This window comes from Melanotaenia boesemani, chromosome 18 (assembly GCF_017639745.1).
Source record: "Melanotaenia boesemani isolate fMelBoe1 chromosome 18, fMelBoe1.pri, whole genome shotgun sequence".
NCBI classification, from domain to species: Eukaryota; Metazoa; Chordata; class Actinopteri; order Atheriniformes; family Melanotaeniidae; genus Melanotaenia; species Melanotaenia boesemani.
Window position 1 is genome coordinate 28,531,918 of NC_055699.1, and position 19,257 is coordinate 28,551,174.

A 19,257-nucleotide genomic window follows, 5' to 3' on the forward strand; every position below is an offset into this window, starting at 1 on the left:
TCCATTTTTTGACTGAAAACTGTATTTCGATAAATAAATTTCGAACGATAACGCTTTTTCAATGTAAACACCGTTCTATTACTTTTAAGAAGCTAGTGATATCATCAACGATTGATGCACTTATTATCAGCTTTGCACATGCAATACAAATCCTAACTCATCCCCTGATTATTATGTGTCTTTCTTATGCCCGACTGTAGGTGAACTATATCTGAAACTACCTGTAGACGTAACGCTGAGTGTGATTTTTGTCTCGATGTGTTGACCTGGACGCAGATTAGCAATCTGTCTGGGTTCATGAGCAGGTGTCTGTGAATGGATTATCTCTCTGTAAGGCTGTAATGAATGATTCATTAAATATTAATAATGTCATCATTGGTTTGTAGACTAAACAAATGCCCATAGGGTGATTTCCCTGAGCTAATATCTCAAACCTCATTTATCTGTGAGAGAAACAGGAGTTAGAATGAGCTTTACTATATTTATGAGGAAACTATGCATGTAATTATTACTGTGGATACTGTAATGGCTTAATGATAAAGCATCTATATATATGTATATGTTTATTAAACACAGATACAGTTGCTCAAATGCACAATGTTTGAAATGCAAACAAAAATCATCCAAGCACATTCAACACTTTCTGTTTATATTTTAACCTCATATTACTAGGGCAACAAATGTTGCCTTTTTCATTAAAGTCTGTGTTTTCACTGAGAGAAACACAACCTGTCCTTTGGCCCTGAAGCTAAAATTTAAAAAAAGAACAGGGGAAACACTGTTTTCATGGGTGGGTGACAAATAGTCACAGCACTTTAAATAATTTATTATTCTTTTTAATGTTGTGATTCGAGCTGACTTTTTACACCATTTCCTTTTGATTTCATTACATAGTTGTTTAGGTTCAGGGACTGTCATTTCCTGATTAGGTTTTTGGGTTTTGGTTAGGTTTAAGAAAAGGATCATAGTTTAATCCAAAATGTGCTGCTTGAACATTGCTCTGACATGGTAGAAATGGCTTGCCTCTGCTATGTGGTCCAGCCTTTGCATCATTGATGTGACAATAGAGAGTGAGCAAGTTAGTAGGTCACTAGGACTCAGCAGAGACTGGAGGCCAGTCAGGGGAGACAGGAACTGGAGGAGGGGCAGATTGGCAGCAGGTGTGTCTGCAGGCTTCCACTCTGCTTAGGTCCTTTGTGCAAACACCACAAGTTTTGATTTCCTGTGCTTTAGGTAAGATGGACCTTTGGATTTTTTAGCATTGTGAATGCACCCTGACGTATTTGTATTTCATTGATGTTAACTGTGGGTCTACCATAACGTATTTGTAAAGACTGAAGACATGAAATTGGGAAAATGTAGCACTTGGGCTTTTTCTAGTCTATTTCACATTCTAGTCCACACTCCAGACCACTTGGTGGCAGTAATACATTAATTTGTTTTTCCCAACCACCAGAAAAATATAAAGAAGCACAACTCTGCAGAATTTCTACACAACCAGATGATTAAATAACATGTTCAGACAGAGACTTCTTCAGCTCTGCTGCAATAAGGAACCCTATATGAAGTCAATTCTGCCTTTGGAAAAAACCCCAGGCTACACAGTGACTTTCAATAATGAGATGCAAATTTTTTCTCATTGGGGATCAGTAAAGTATTAATTCAGCTCAGCTGCAATTCATTTTAAATCACACATGGTTGGTTACTTTCTTTGACAGTAATGGTATTCATGTGTTCAAGACACATGACTTAAACCTTGAAACACAATAAACTTAATTTTTTATATAAACTCAGTTTGCTGCTCTTCACAGTAATTGTCTGACATTTAATTTTTAAAAAGTTATACACGAGGGAATTTATTCCATCAAAATGTCTTAATTCTTCTGTAGAATGACATTTTCAGGGGTAGTACATCGCAGAGCAGCAGAGAAGCTAACTGAATGTAATGAGTCTGTCTGAGACATGGCTCTGAGGATGGCTCTGGGTTAATATTTTGTGTTAATTAAAATGTTAATTAGACCATCCCACTAGCCAAACCCAGAAAGTCAGTGTTCTTTTTCAGGTCACTCCATCTGACCTCCTTCCAACTTCACAAATGTCATGTATCAGCAGGGAGGACCCTTTGAAGTCTTCCCAAATCTGAGACTTGAGAGAAGTCAAAGAGGGACACATATGCAATGTTTAATACAGTACACATGAATCTGGAACAACAGAGTAGAAATTTAACTGAATGGATCGTTGTGTATTTGATCTTTCACTCGCATCTTATAGCATGTTGTGCCTCATAATGTTATAAGATGTTTGCACCGTGGATATACTGTTGTTGACATTTATAAAAACATATTGTGTTGATCTACTTCCATCATTACTGCTAACATGCACTCATGACATTAGTGAGTAAACCCAAATCCCATTTTAATTTTCAGGTCAACTCCAATTTCAACAACTGTGTAAAGCAATGCTATTCAGCCTCTTTTTCAGCCAGTGCCCACTATATCAGCTCCCCCACTGCCCCCACCATTAAAATATGGGCTAAGACTATGTTCGTCTTCACGCTAGATTCAGATCTTGCTGAGATCTGATTTTTTTTTCCTTTCGCGTTTTTCAGATTATAATTTAAAGATGACCTCCATCACACTTCATATGTGAACAGTCTACAGCAGTGAAGAGATCTGCTGACTGACTGTGTTTCAGGGTGTTGCCCAGAAACTCTGAAACTCTCGCCTATCTAATTTAAGAGCTGTGTGTTCTGTGAACAGCTATTTATTTAAACTGGGCTTTTCATGGCTTTTATGTATTTTACTCTTTATATTTCTTTTATTTAATTTACACTGCTCTTAATATTGTTTGTAATTGTTTTATTCCTTGTATCATTTTTTTTTTTTTAGTGTGAAGCTTTTTCTGACATTTGCTCTCGAAAAGTGCTATTTAAATTAAATTTACTTACTTATTTACTTACTTGCTGGTGAACTTCTTCTTTGAGAGATACTCATGCATTTGGTTGCATGACACCTTCGTTGGCAGGTTGATGGCTTATCTTTATTTTATTATTTATTTATTTTTTTTTATTTTCTTTAGGCCTGTGATGATATGTCTTGGATACTGGGACAATGACATAGGGCTATGTCTCTACCGATGTCCAGTAACTCCTGAGCTATACCAATCATTTTTTATTGCAAAACCAGCTGAGAGGTCCACGCTCTTAATCTGCAGCATCGCTCATCCATCCATCCATCCATCCATCCATCCATCCACCCACCCACCCATCCATCCATCCATCCATCCATCCATCCATCCATCCATTTTCTGCTGCTTATCCAGGTTTGGGTCAAGGGGGCAGCTGGCTAAGCAGAAAGAAACCCAAACTTCTCACTCCCTGGCCGCATTTGCCAGCTTGATCAGAGGTATCCTGAGGTGTTCTCAGGTCAGCCAAGAGATGTAGTCTGTCCAGCATGTTCTGGGTCTTCCCTGGGGTCTCCTTCCGGTGATATGCCCAGAACACCTCATCATGGAGGCATCCTGACCAGATGCCCGAGCTACCTCATCTGACTCCACTCAATGTGGAGGAGCAGCGACTCTAATTTGAGAGCTGAAGTGCGAGAGCTGAAGTGTGACCTTCAGCTCTTGCTGAAGAGCTGTGACGCTCAATGAAGCCAACAGAACCACATCATCCGCAAAAGCAGAGACGCAATCCTGAGGCCACCAAACCAGATCCCCTCAACATCTCGGCTGCACCTAGAAATTCTATCTATAAAAGTTGTGAACAGCGCGGGGGAGGGTGTGAGTGTGGGGTTATATGGGGTGCAGATTGGAGTAGGTGGGGAGTGGGGGGAGGGGGCCGATAGCACCCTGGTTCCCGGGGTGTGCTGCTGGGACTTCAGGGTGTGTGCTGGCCTACGCCGGGTGGCTGTCTGGGGGGGCCTGGTCCTCCTAGGGATGTTGTGGGCCCTCTGCCTATGGGGGGTGGGGCTGCCGCCTCTGGGCTCCTGGGGCCCTGGGCCCTTCGCTTGGGCTGCCCTGGGTGGCCGGTCCCTGGTGGGGCCGGCGGCTGCTGATCTTTGCCCACTGGGACCTGTGCCTTGGGACCGTGGGGGGCTCTTGCTGGGGCTCTCCTCTGCCGCCCTTCGGGTGGGGCTGGAGTCGTCTTCGTGGTGGGGTGGCTTGGGTTGGTGCTCCGGGTCTGCTGCTGAGGGTCTCACTCACCACTCTTCATCACTGATCACTCCTTGTTTCTCATGCTCTGCATGCTGAAACAGTCACTGAGTTGTCCAGTGGGTTTTAATACTAAGCGATAATTTTTTTTTTTTTTTTATTATTTTTTTATTTTTCCTGAGTTAGTATCTGGTCGCTGTTATGTCTTTTTGATTTGGTTATTATTTAAAAACTCTTAATGACTATTTTTTTCTGTGTGTGTGTTTCTGTTTTTGCTTTTGTAAAAGTTGTAGGAAATTTTCTGGTGTGTTCATGTACAGGTGTAACAGTTTGTTGTCTGGTGATGGTGTGGACTGAAGGGTCGTTTCCTTCTGTCTGTGAGCTTTTTGTCTCCTTTCTTCTTTCCCTTTTGCTCCTTTTGCTATTTTCCATCTTTTTCTGTCCCCTCCGGTCAGGTCCAGCAAGATTACATAGATTCCGTGATTCAAAGTAAATAAATAAATAAATTAATCACATTATCAAGAGGAGCCTTACCCATAGGCCTCCCCTTGGCAGAGCAAATTTGTTCAGCACGATACAGCAACCAGATTATCATTTTTGGACAGGACAAGTTAAAAAAAAAAAAAAAAAAAAAAAGGTTGTGAACAGAATCTGTGACAAAGGTCAGCCTTGGCTGCCTAAGCGGCAAGCTATCAGCAGGCTAAGCAAAAACTTGGGCATGGGAGGAGTTTGGAGAGGCCATGGAGAATGACTTCTGGACGGCTTTAAGGAGATTCTGGTCCACCATCCGATAACTCAGGTGGGGGAAACAGTGCTTCATCAACACTCTATACAGTGGGGATGGGGGGACTGCTGACCTCGACTAGGGAAGGTGAGAGTTGGTAAACAGAATACTTTGAAGACCTCCTCAATCCCACTGACATGTTTTCTGACGAGGAAGCAGAATCCATGGATCCTGTTGTGGGGTATTCTACAGAACTGAGGTTAAAGAGGTTAAAGAGGTAGGGCCTCAGTAGTGGACGAGGCATCAGCGGGGAGAGACATGCAGACAGAGAGGGCATCTTGGTACAGTGATAGTCACAATGAATTGGCACCAGTTCAGGAAAGTGGTATTAACCAATATTATTCACTCTCATTTCATCAAATTTCCAGGCAAACTAGCTGATTAAAAATACCAGTCCTTTAGGCATTATATGGAACTATTTGTTTAATTAAAGGCTTAACTACAAATCCAGTGGGTACAAATTACATTAGGGCAAATATTAACATCTTCCAATCGGGTCCATAGGACACTTAACGCTACTGCCTAACCACCTTATCATGAGTGCAAGCGAACAGAGAGACATGCCAGCTCAGGCTTCCATTGAACCAGGGTACTATGGCGAAAATTGGGCTACTGCACTGTAATAAATAACTAGTTGTTTTAACTTAGAAAAGTTAGTGTCCGGGCTGCCTTAACAAAAACAAGTTGAGATAATTTTGTAATGATTCAAAACAAATAAACTTTTCTAGTCAAACAAACTTTGTTTTAATTCAGTTTTACTGAAATCCTTTAGTTTATGTAACTTAATCACAATTCAGGTACAACAGAATTCTCTAGTTGAATCAACACAATCTTTCAATTGCTTTCCACTGGAATTCCAAAACTGAAAATACTTAATGTAAAGTTCAGTCTACCTACAATATCTAGTTTACCTAACGTCATTACATACCTATATATGAGATAACTTTATAATTTATTTCTACTTAAGATTAAGTTTATACTACACATTTCATATATCTCTTTACTTTTATTAGACTTGAACTTAATTTTAGATAGGGTTTAAAAGTTTAAAAGATCTCATCTCTAAAGGTTATTGGTTGTTTAAAAGGAACCAAACCAATTCCAGTTCTTAAAAGATTTAATAAAACAGATGGGCAAGATAATAATATTCTTTGAGTATACAGCAAAAATAACACAAAATTTTTTTTTCCCGTGTGTATTAAACATAACTCTACAATGTGCACACATAAGTACTTTACTTCTGTTATTTTTCCATTCTGTCACTATTCTTACATACGGTGCTTGTAAATGCATGTAACAAATCATTTTTGTCAATATATCAAAATAAATAATATACAAATAAACTTCTTAAATATCAAACAAAAATTAAAAAGGGAAATAAAACCCACTGAAGAAAAAAAAGTCTTCACAGACCTACACATTTGTGTAATCATGTAAACTATTAGTTTTTTACGTTTTTGATAATATGTTGTTCTCTCTAGCAGATCACACTTTTGCCTTTGTCGGTTTTTCAGTGTAACCAAAAACCCAACAGAGAGCTGTAAACAAAACAACATGTTAAAAAAAGTAAATAGAGTATGAGTCGTATAACACCACTATACAAAAAATGTTTACATGTTTTAATTTTAAGCATTAAAATGGCATTTTTTTGCTTCAGTGAGTTTTATTACCTCTCATATTCCTATGTATGTTCATAAGAAGCTTTGCCTGATTATACTGACACAAATCAGATTCCATATATAGGTCTGGCAGCAAAGACCTCAAACCCCTAGGCTTGTAGGAAAACGGTTTTAACTGACATCAACTAACAACTTTGCAGAACTGCTCTTTAATTTGCTCAACTGAGAATGCGGCATAAGTGCAACGAACGGTTAAACTGTAATAGTGGAACAGAACAGAGAAATAGAAAAAAGTAGGATAATGCCCAACCAATGCATCACTGGCAGCTTTCAAATAGCTACCGTCTCAGTGTAGTGCCTACACAGTTTAACAAAGAAGTCTATTCCTTAGTCCGTGAACCCTTGCAGAGCAGTGCTCACCACCGATATTCATGAGTACCTTCTGAATGACTTCGAAGGTATATTGCAGTTCCTTTGGGTAGTCAATGTTCAGTGCATATAGCAGACCCATTAGCACAGCTACCGCATGTGAGTAGTCCTTGATGCCATGCAGAATGATCTGATCCTCCAACACCACTGAGACGTCAAGAAGCTCCTCTCCTTCTTTTACCAGAAGGATGCCGACATTCATGTCCCTCGCCATGCTGTCCTGTTTCTGTAGCCTTCCCAAACACAGAAAAAAGAAATATAATTGTATAACTATTTGTAATTGTCTGACAAAACTAGAACATGTTTCACGGCTGATGCCCTGTTGGTGTGGTGTATAATGGGGAAAGGTAAGTTGTGTGATTAGTGGATGTTAATCTCTCAGCCAAACAGTAATTTCTAGTAGCGTACAAGTGCCGCAAGTTGGCAGCAGCTACATTGCCGTATGAGAATCTAACAACTCAATGCGTTTTCCACAACACGTTTCCTGCAAATATTTCACAATAGCCTTGTTAAGAAATGAAGGGTAAGGGTTTTTAATTTGAAACTGACACAGGAAGTGTTGAACAATGTAATGCAGTAACATAAAAAGGGAAACGGGAGCTGATTAAAAAGGCTTCATACTAAAATATGACCAATTATACTTATCAAACAGAGGGTATTAAAAATAATACTTAAATAAATAATATAAATAATACAAGACCTGTTACCTTATGCAGTTCAGGTAAATTAAGGTCCCAGTCATTTGAGGAAATACGGTACATGGAGAAAATATTATGAAGTGGTTATTTTTCACTTATGTTTTTTCAGCAGAGTAATGATAAAATCAAGCTTACCTCTGTAGACCTGAGGAACTTTGAAGGATCTTCACGGAGGAAATATGGCAGGCCCCTTAGAATGACAGCCCGTTTCATTTGGTTGGAATTCTGTTAAAAACAATACACTGTTAAAGCCACAATAGCGAGTGAGTTAGTGAGATTGCTGCTAACACTGCTAACTAACAGTGCACACTGAGTAATTTTGATTCTATTGTTGTATTATTGTTCCATTAGTACTACTGTAACTGCTACAACTACTGATGCTGATACCTATTCTACTGTGTTAGCATCAGTACAATCACCACTGACTGCCCTAAAATTTCCTTCATATATGCTGAGAAGTATAAAGCAAATAAATCTCACATGCTTGGATTTCTAGTGTAATATGTGGCATTGCCCAAACTAGACATCATTGTTATTAAACCGAGCATCGACCAAAATGTATCATTGACTGATACTCTGGTGCACCCCTAAGCTAAAATACTTACATCATCATCAAGCATGCTAAGGACCTTTTTCAGCTCTGGACAGCTGCCAATCCTGGCTCTGTAGAGTTCCATTACTCGAGGCAAATGCTGCTCCAGCCCAGAAAAAAGTGACCCTGACAGATCAGCTGAAGTGATTCGAGTGAATTCAGCTTCAATCTATAAGAAATAAAAGACAACAGAATACACAAACTATTAATGGAATTATTCACATAATACTCCAACTATGCATTACTGAAGAGTTGTGGTCACTGTGACCCCTTTGAATTTGACCAATAACCCCAACACTCTAAGTTTTGCAAAATACCTAAATTCAGGATCAAAGCAGCAATTTTCACTTAATGTGTCTAGCCTGCACCCGACTTGAGGCCGTACCTGTATCTCTGTGAACAAAGCTGGCCACTTGGTCTTCACCTCTGCCACAGGTGGTTGTTGTTCCACAATATACTTTCGTCTCAGGGAAAAGGTGCCAACCATCATTTCATTGACTTTCTTCATATCAGCTTTCTTCTTCTTCATCGCTTCAATAATGGCTAATCTCTCTTCTTCCATAACATTTTGAGTTCTTCCTTCAGGGAAGTCAGGAAGAAAACTGACTTCGGCTTTTTTAGCTTTCTTGAGCTTCTGTTTTGGTCCTGAGGAGCTGCGATTAACTTGGAGTTGAGAGCATCCAGCCACACGGAGCTTGTTCCTGTAGTTTCCCATTTTGAATTTTAAACTGAATTTCCAGCAGTACCAACCTTTGGCAGACCCAGGTTCTCTCAGGCAAGGATGTTTCCTGATGAGACTTTGTGCAACAATGTCATATTCTTCTCGTGATGGGTAGGCAGTGTATGCATACATTGCTTCTGCCAGTTTGTCAAGTATCTCAGATTTAGTGTCTTTCCTTATATTAAGCAAGGTTCCGTTCTCCTCGTAGGCTTCATTACCTCTTTTAAGCTGCAACTCTACATCATATGAAAATCTTGGAATCTCAAAAGGATCAGGCCAAGACCGATGGCGAGTGAAAATGTCGTCACGAGAAGACGATGGGGATGACAACAAACTTGCCGTATCCAACGTTGAATCAGTGTGATATGACTCAGGGGCCTGCTTTACAGTTACCTTCAGTGTTGCCCTCCCCTCAGGAAGATCAGACAAGCTCATCAAGTTGCAGAGCTCATTATCAAAGTCTTGATCTTCATATTGGACCACCAAGTCACCTTCCAACCCAAGCTTGCATTTCAAGATGGAATAAAACTCATCAAGAGTCTCTGGCAAACTATCATTGTGGATCTTCCTAATGTCATCTTTGTTGAGAATGATTCGCAGCAGCACCTTGGGCACTGGAATTATAAAAGGCAAGGCAAATTTATTTGTATAGCACATTTCATGTACAAGACAATTCAAAGTGCTTTACATAAAACATTTCAACAGGGTGCAGAAAGCAATACAAGTGTATTAATAATAATAATTAAAAAAAAAAGAAGATTAAAAGAAATGCAATTAATATAATAAAACAGAACGCAGATGCTAAAATAAAACAGATAAAATGCAAGAAATAAAGTTCCAGTGTGGGAAAGACAATATTAAAACATGAGTCCAGCTTAACAGAACCAGATCCAGATCTGGACTTTAAATAAAAACTAGTCCATGCAGCAGAGAACAGGTGGGTCTTTAACCTGGATCTAAATAAACTGAGTGTTTCAGCTGATCTGAGGCTTTCTGGGAGTTTGTTCCAGACATGTGGAGCATAGAAGCTGAATGCAGCTTCTCCATGTCTGGTTCTGACTCTGGAACTGATAAGAAACTGGATCCGGATGACCTGAGGGTTCTGGTAGGTTCATACTGGGTCAAGAGGTCACTGATGTATGGTGGTCCTAAACCATTCAGAGCTTTCTAGACCAGCAGCGGAACTTTAAAATCTATCCTATTCCTAAGTATTTCATTCAACAGTAACCCCAATTTGAGATTTAAGATACAACACCTGAAATTAGTTATTAAAACTTCCTGTGGTGCAATCCTAGAATTCTGGTAAAGAACAAAAGGTGCAGCTCACATCATACAAGCCGACAAGGTAAAGTAGCCGTTGAACTCCTCTAGCCAGACAACAAACCAGGATGGCAGCTTGTGCGCTGCTGTGAATCGGAGAATGACAAAACATGACAAGTAAAAGGCAAAACATAATTGAAGCAATAAAGAAGGGGTGGACAAAACAAAAAATACACTCTACAATGCAACCCATTTCAGTAGCCATATAGTTAAAAATGTCATAAGAGAGGTGCTGATTTAACTCTGGTCAACCCACCTAAATGAAGCAGGAATGCTCTAGGGGAAACCAGAAGTCTGTCTTGAACCATGTACGCTGACAGGGGGAAGTAGTCGTTGAGCTCCTCAGGTTGGACTACAAGCAGTTTTGCAGAGGGATTTTTGCAGACCTCATAACATCTCAAGTGCTCCAAGTACCAAGCTGTGTACGGTTCCAGAACAAAACAGGGCTTGTTTTCAACAATAAGCACATCAACAATTTTCCCAAAATCAGGAAGTCCACTTGTGCTTCCAGCTGATAAAAACATTCCTTGTGTGTACAGAGTTCCATGTAAGAAGACAGTTTTTGCAAGAGAAACCGCAGTCACATTTCTGAATTTGGTCTTGATAGTGTCTTTAACAGAGGGGTCCAAAATGTCAGGACAGATGGTTGACATATTTCCAACTTCCAGTGCTGGTTTAAACAGGTTTGGCATGCCCATGTAATATTCCAACATGAGCTGGTGCCTGGAAGCTAAGGTTAGTAGTATATTTTTAAAATTGTTAACATCACGAACAACCTTCTTAAAAAATCTATGCTTGGCCTCAAATCTAATTGTCCAAAAGTCAAGCAGAGGCCCAAAACAACAAACTAGATGGGGATAATGTTCTAAAAAATGATGTTTTGGTTTCAGCTTAAACTCAGGAAAAATCTCCTGTAGGAGTTGCCTGTGTTCAAATATTCTGGTTTCAAGATAAAACAGCTTTTCCTCAGTGAAAGTGGCTGATGCTAGGATTTCCACAATGTCTTTAATATCTAAGATTATACCCCAAGTTCTGTCATTTTCAGGTATTTTATTGCCAATAAGCAAGGGTGGCAGCCTTAAAAGTGACCAATTTTCATGGCCATTTCCACCAACCGTTCCCTTTAATCTAAAGGCCTTTGGAATTGTCTGTGGCCTGTTTGTCTTATCTGAGAATTTATAGGGAAAACGCTTAATGGCAGTATTCAATTCTTCTAAGGTAAAGTAATTATTGTCAATGAATGTCTTTAAGGACAAACACAACTCCACAGGTACTATTCCTTCCAATAAGTCATGCAAGAAGTCTGGTGGAAAACCTGTTACATAGTGAAAGTAGGTTAGTTTGTTTAGGACACAGTCCCTTTTCACTCCATCAACAACAAGACCTTCATTCTCTTTTACTCTCTGAACAGCTTCAGTGTGTGATATTTTAGTTTTCAGTGGAAACAAACCATCTCTCACAGAGACACTCTGAACAGCATTATGGCTGGCTAAGCACAATCTACAAAACTTATCAACACGAAATGACTCTTGAAATCCAGCCAAAGAATGAGCTCCTAAATTCTCTGACGACACATACAGCACTGTTCCTTTGATGCAGGTACCCAACCTATCAATGTAAAATCCCTGGTTTTCAAATATACAAAGCTCCCTAAGAAGTGGTTCAACAACTGGTTCATAACCAAAAGTCTTCACATCATTACTGTTGCACAATACTGCAAGGTATATACTGGATAAGGATGACCTGTATCTGGCAGGAAAATCTGCAAATACCCAATAAATAGCAGTAACTTTATGTTTTTTTCTTGAAGTTCCCAAAGGGTTGCATATTTCAAAGTCATCAATATATAATCCTAGAGAAATACCTAACTCTTCTCCAGAGAGAAGTGGATTATCGTTGAAGTAAAGCCCATCACGAAATGATTGGTAATGACCAGACTGAGAATTTACGTTGGACTGTTCTAGGATTTTGTCAATTACGTCACATCTATTCAATAACTTTGGCAACAGAATTGAAATTGGGACATATACAAAAGTTTTCTTGTGCAGACCATCTAAAACATATTCAACGTCAAATCTTTCCTTGTAAAATGACTGCCTTTTGTATTCAGTTCCAAGAGGACCACTTTCTGAAAGACAGCTAAGACAATTGGTTTTCTGGAGGGTCTCTGTCACTAACTTGAGTGCGGCATCATCTATATTTAAGTTGTGCTCTTTAAGAACAACTTCAACAGTGTATTTTGAAAGTTCACCTGCTAAAATACCAATTTCACGAAATTCATTAATTATTTCCTGTGTAGCTGTCTTTGATACATGCAAGACTGCTTGCATGCGTAGAAGCAAAGATGAAAGTCTTCCCTTAATTTTTTCACCAATTTCTTTGCCATGTACAATATCAGCATCTTCCTCATCATCTGACTGGAAGTCAACACAATTTCCATCAGCTGACTGAGTGTTAGTATTGACTATTTGTGCACCAGTATCTAACACATGATCTTCTGAGAGTGCAATTTCTTTTGGTGGGCCAAGAAGAAGCTCTGCTTTAAAATCTTGTAAAGAGTTGGAGTTATGATATCGACTTTTGTGGGATGTAAAACTAGACTTAACACTTGATTTAAAAGCACAACGATTATATGGGCAAATGACAGTTTCCTTATTCCTCAAATGCGTGCCAAGATGACGAAAGTATAGCTTAACGTCTGCAGGTTCTTCAAAGTCACATAAATGGCATCTAATCCGCAAGTTCACTGGTTCACTGCTGCTGAATCCATGTTGTCTCACATGTGTTTGTAGAGACTTTTGTGACTGGAAATAGCACACACAATCGGTGTAAATGCAGGGAAGAGCTAATCTTCTTCCATAGTGACCATGACTGGATCTGTAGTGTTTAAGTATTCTTCGACGATTTCTTGTGACGTAGGTGCAAAACTTACATATCCATCTCATTCAAGAAGAAGCAGCCAAATGTAACATATCCAACCAGGACCTAAATGATAAAATCTCATGTCAGTATATTGGCAGTGGTTACAATACACCATACAACCATAACAAAATCAATTTACAAACAGTTCATACCGGTAATATTGCTAATTAATATGGGGAAATGATAGTTTGTCTGATAGTGCCAATGTTCCATTACAGTCTCATCACATTAACATTATAGCAGGGCTTTTGTTTACAATTTACAAGGTCATTATTTCTATATAACTTGATAGTTCTTTCCACTCAAACTTGTCAAGTAAGTTTGTTTATTATTTTGATAATGTTTCTAGATCATGTAATATGCCTTTTAAAAAAAGTGAGATTCTCCTGTAACCAGATGTATCCTGATGCTTGATTTTTAATTCCTTTTTTTTATTATTTTATTTTAACTCTCCTAGCAGGCAAACTAGAAGGTTTAGTTAGGCATGCCAAGTTTTCAAATACCAGCTGAGTGTTGTGACAGTATGCAGTGGTGTGTACAGATGTTACAGTAAAAGCCGTGTTACTGGTTATTAATAACAAATCGAAACACTAATATTACTTAGTGATTGCAAGCTAGCAAAATAGCCCACTGCCTTGTTAATATATGTGGTCTATTGTTTGCTATTGTATCCAACATGTTGAATGGAAGATAAGTTAATATAAAAACTAGTGTCAACAAAATGTCAAATTGTTCTGTTTTCTTCTGATTTTGATAAGAGCTAGCTAGCTCATGTTTGCATTATGTGTTGTATACATAACGTGTATTTATTGTCTGCTGCAAGGAGAGACAGAGAGATAACTTATGTGCCATGGTTCTCCATATATGAGCCAATCTATTAAGACTTAAGCTAACATTAGCCAACATGCTAGGTTATCTAGCTATCCAGTCATCGAATTGGCAGCATTACTGTCTATCACAGGATAGCTAACAGCGTTATTATTAATTCTTGTTTTCTCCAGTTTGATCTCTTACCCTCTTCTTTTTGGTTTTCAGTCGACTTTTCTGGCTCCCGACCGCTTGCTAGCCCACCCCCACACCCCTTCTTGCAAAAAAAAAATAACATCAATGGCGAATTTCGCTTTGTAAACGTTGAGACTGCAATTCGGACAGCACTACAATCACTGGAGACATCTGTGATAACTTACTTGACTTTATCTCACGAATCCTGCAAACACCAGCTTCTCCTGCCGATAACTTCGACTTTCTCTATCCAGTGGCTGTGTGTTTTTCTGTCACGAGCAGGTGCGTTGGCGGGGACAGACTCAGCTCGAGCTCGGCGCTGCAGACAGGCATAACGGTCACGCACCACACCGCGGTTTAATTCTTGAAGTGTGTGGGGCTAACTTAATGTGTGCAAAAAAGTGAAACAGATATAACAAGAAAAAGCTAAGCTACTTGTGATCATTAAAGCAAGTAAAAGCCCTGGCTAATAATTTCAGTTTTACATGTGTGCCAAAATTTTTGTTATTATTTACCTTATCAGAATTCCAGCGCTGTAATCTAAAGTGACCACATGTGGTGAACGAAAGAGAAAATGGTAGACAGCAGCAAAGGATTTATTGGTGAAGCATGTTCAACGTCCTTACGTATTTAATAAACAGCCAATCACAAAAACTATTATCTGTACATCGTTTTGACTGTCATTCTTAATTTCAATTATATCATTTTTCTAAGTTTGAAAACTTTTTATTAGTTGAGACGACACGAACACAAAATATTGAGTTATCACAACAGTTTCAATAACTTGGAGTCATACTGACAATGAATTATAAGTTAACATGACTAATGGGCAAAATTCATTTTTACAGTGTGGGCTACTCTTGCACTATTAGATGTGCAGTCTAAGTGTTTATGTCTATGATTGCTAGAGGTAGCTATTAACAGAAAGTGGTGCTAATGGTGGCCATGTGCTGTGTCAGACCTTCAGGAGCAAGGAACAGAAAGAAGGACATCTAGAGTCATTATAGAGTGAGAAAATGTAGAAATTTAAGTTAATAATAACAGTAACAAAATTAAAAAAAAAAAAAAACTTGTTTCCTTAGTATGTATTACTGTGTTATTTTGTCAGGTGACTGAAAGCTGCAGTTCAGACAGAGAAGATGCTGAGGCAGGAGGAGATGCTGGGACAGGTGGAGAGGCAGGTGAGCTTTGGTACCATGAGTTTTACCATAATTAATAGTAAAAAAATAATTCATCAAAGTCATATTATGGCATACTTAAGTGTTCACCTTACCTCTTTCCCTCAAATAACGGAAACACTCAAAGAACTAAAGGCTTAAAATAACAAATGCTTATGTGAAAGTGCAATTACACTTAATTATATTATATAGCAAGAATGAGTCATATCACTGGCAGCACCAACATGCTATATCCACACAATCAATCATAGTTAGACATACGCCCACTCAAATACATATGCAAATACTCATTAATGTGCTGGTTGTGATGACAATGGCTTTTCTATCATTGAAATTACCATACCTGTCATGACTCTCGTGTTGAGATTAACAATATCTATCAAAAATTATCATTCTGCTCAGGTACAAAAGACATATTGCTGTTCATTTTAGTCCAAGCTATTCAGCCCATTCTCTTTCCTGCTTTATGACTCTTATCTGCCAACTATTATAATATGAGTCAATGAAACTCGCAGAACTTCAATAGAAGGTTAGTCCAATGTCATATGTCCAATCTTAAAAAGAAGACGATGATTATAAGGAATAAAGACAGGGAGCAATATGCCTAGAGGTGACAGACAGGCAGCCTGAATGTGAAAGGGAGTTGTTCAAGTGGCCATTTACAGCCCAACCACAAGACGATGATCCCAATTATGTTTGCAGCCTGTGTGTGAAGAGGCAGCTCAGCAAAGCAGGGAAGAAAAAAACTTCCGCTGCTGACATTAAGTATTCCACATGGTTTCTGGATCATAAATAGCTTTCAAACTCAATATAAGATTCATCTGTAAAAGGCTGCTTCTCATTTGTTTTTACTTTATCATAATGACATACTTCTCATTTCCACTTGAAAATCCTCCACTCTTTTGTCATTCGAATCAGCTCTACACACAGTCAAATCACCGTTTTGGAAATTGTCTTAAATGGGGGTTTGTGAAGCTTAAATGTTCCCATTTGTTTTAAATAACGCAGGTTAAACAAATTTTTCCAACCATTATATGTAGTTGATAAAACGGTTAATTGTTATTTTGCTATTGTTGGAGATGGAAAATTACAAGGCTATGCTGCTGCTACACAACATAATAGACAGAGCTGCAATACATGTTGATGGTTTGCAAAATCCACTGTCACTGCCTGAAAAAAAAGAAGCTTTTTTTTCCCATGTGCTCATTATAAATCTGATTGCAAGACCAACATTAGCCTCTTCATCACAAGGCCTATTTATTCTGCCTCCATGTCTGAAATGACAAACCTTTTCTAAAATAAATTAATCACATCTTTACAACTACAAGAGCTCTATGTGTAAGACATGTGAGATTACTACACAAGTGTCAGAATTCAGATATGTTACTGTGCCAGAGTAAATGCACATGGAACAGTGTAAAAATGAAAACTTTTATCCCCACATAAAGAAAAATCACCAAGTAAAAATAACATTTGAATCTTAAAAAAGAAGTTAAATATATCTAGGAATTGGTAAAGTAATATCTGATGAGGAACTGAGCAAAATTAAGAGATAGAAAATAACTGGGCCTGAATAGTGAAAAAAATGTTTTAACAAAGGTGTGTGCTGAACCACCAAAATATACCCAAATGTGCCATTTGACCTTTCTTAGGTATCAGACTTGAAAACTAATTACATTTCAATGATAAAAATATCTTGGTTACCCATTGGTTGGCATTCATGATTGAAACCTCTATCGACCAATCACATTCCTGAGAATAAACAGATAAAGCCCAAACTGACCATAGAAACACCAATCAAGTTCCAGGAACCTTCACCGTAAAAACCTCCTTCGTCCTTTCTTTTTTCAACAACTTGCACCATTGTGATTTATTTCAAACTAAAGCGGGGTCATAAGAGAGCTACCAGCTCACTAAGTTTCCTTTACATAGTGATATTACAGACATCTTTGTATTCAGCAGAGTCTTTCACATGACGCCTCGTATTTGTGGTCACTAGGCAGTAACAGTTAGCAGAAGCTCTAAAATCAACACGTGCTGTTTTCATGTATTTTTGTTCAATGTCTATATTTGAATGCCCAAAACCCATTGCATGGGATTATAACTGTGTTTTGTTTGGATGGCAAATGGTTGGTAGAGTCCTTTAGTTGACTTTCCTCCATCATTTTGGTGTTCTGCATGTTAGTACTGGTGTGTCCTAGCATATGCAAAAAACATTTCTCTCTGCATAGGTCTCACTCAGCCCCCTGCACAGGGGGTCATCGTGAGGATGGCTGTTGCTACGCTAATTTTTATTACTGGCAAAAATTCTTGAGCTTGCTCTAAGTGACCATTTCTGATAGTAAGACATTTCACTTACTTGTAAAACATATGGAATTCATGTTCTGGGTTACATGGCGGTCAGGGACGAGATCTGTGGAGAGTTAGACCGGGATGCCACTTCCCATTTTCAAAAAGGGGGACTGGAGTGTGTTCCAGTTCCATTGCACTAATCAATGTTGGGAAAGTTTACTCCAGGGTGTTAGAAAGGAGGCTTTTATTGAATATCAAACCTGGATTCAAGAGGAAAAATGTGGTTTTCATTCAGATTAAGACTCAGGGTTTCATCTCTGCTTTTTGCAGATATTGTAATTGAAAATGTGCTCTCCTAAGTCTGAGGTCATGGTTTCTCAGGGGAAGCATTTAAGTATGTTGGGATCTTGTTTATGAGTAATGGCAAATTTGAGCTGGAAACAGACAGATGTGTGTTTCATCAGCAGTATTAATGCTGTTTCAACAGTCTGTTGTTATGAAGTTGAAGCTGAAAAGGCAAAGTTTTTAATTCACTGGGGATATCTGTTCTAGTTCTAAATTTGGGTGGCACACAAAAGAATAATATTGTGGATACAAACAGCTGAAATGAAACTACTTCATGGAAAGGTGGGGCTCAGCTTCAGGGATAGGGTTAGGAGTGTGAACAACTGGGGGAACTGTGAGTAAAGCCATCCTTATTTTTTTTTTTTTGATGAGAGGAAATCAGATGTGCTGGTATGGATATCTGATTAGTAGGTAATTTGCTGACCACCTCCCTTTGGAAGTCTTTTGACCATACTCATCTGAAACAAGCCCCTGGGGCAGAATCATGATAGGGAAAGCCTCAGGATGCCCCTGGAGGGGGTGGAGAGTGTTGATAGGAAGAGGGATTTTTCCCTCCTGAACTAGTTTCCTCCGTGACTGGATCTTATAAAAATGAAAGAAAATTAAAGCCGGATGGATAGTTCAGGGTGTGAAACTACTATTGGCAGTCACAAGATTGTGGTAACCTGTAATCAACATGCATTTTCTGTGTTGGAAGCAAAAAGGTTTAAGACAAGTTATACTTTACAACCTGCCACATTCAGCAGAAATAACTACTTTAAACATACTGTTCAACATGAGTGACACTTAACTCATATTGAAACAGTTGCAGGAAATGATTGCGCTATTAGCTTCGACCATACTTAAAAATGACCAGATCCCAACACTGCTCTTGACAAGAAATGCTTAGACATATTAAAGTGGGTAATTGCATGGCCTGACATTGAATGCCCAGTGTTTACATAAAGGAAAATCTACATGCTTCGTAAGATGCATATGATCATGTTCTTTAAGTAGTTATAAGGCATAAAGTGATATAACAGTGTCAGAGTTTTGCAGACAATGCAGAATCGGCTGCTTTTGGGTCTTGCTGGACTGGAAGCTGCAGTTTTTCCACTTTCTGCTCCCACAACAGGGCCGTGATGCTGTCATAATGTTAAACAATATCCACCCATCTTCTTCGCTGGTTGTACTGGTAAATTCCTTCTCATCTCTGCTAAAGAG

At 38.7% G+C, this 19,257-nt stretch overlaps 1 protein-coding gene across 1 annotated transcript; it reads right to left on the reverse strand.

The window, feature by feature from the left end:
• Positions 1-7,139: 7,139 nt before the first annotated feature.
• Positions 7,140-10,466, reverse strand: LOC121629271 (sterile alpha motif domain-containing protein 3-like). The gene is made up of 5 exons (XM_041968906.1): positions 10,323-10,466; positions 8,660-9,609; positions 8,288-8,443; positions 7,818-7,907; positions 7,140-7,217 (listed from the first exon to the last, which is right to left on the reverse strand). The coding sequence occupies exons 2-5, from the start codon at positions 9,428-9,430 to the stop codon at positions 7,140-7,142; spliced, it is 1,095 nt and encodes a 364-aa protein (XP_041824840.1). The 5' UTR covers positions 9,431-9,609; positions 10,323-10,466.
• Between the last annotated feature and the right edge of the window lie 8,791 nt (positions 10,467-19,257).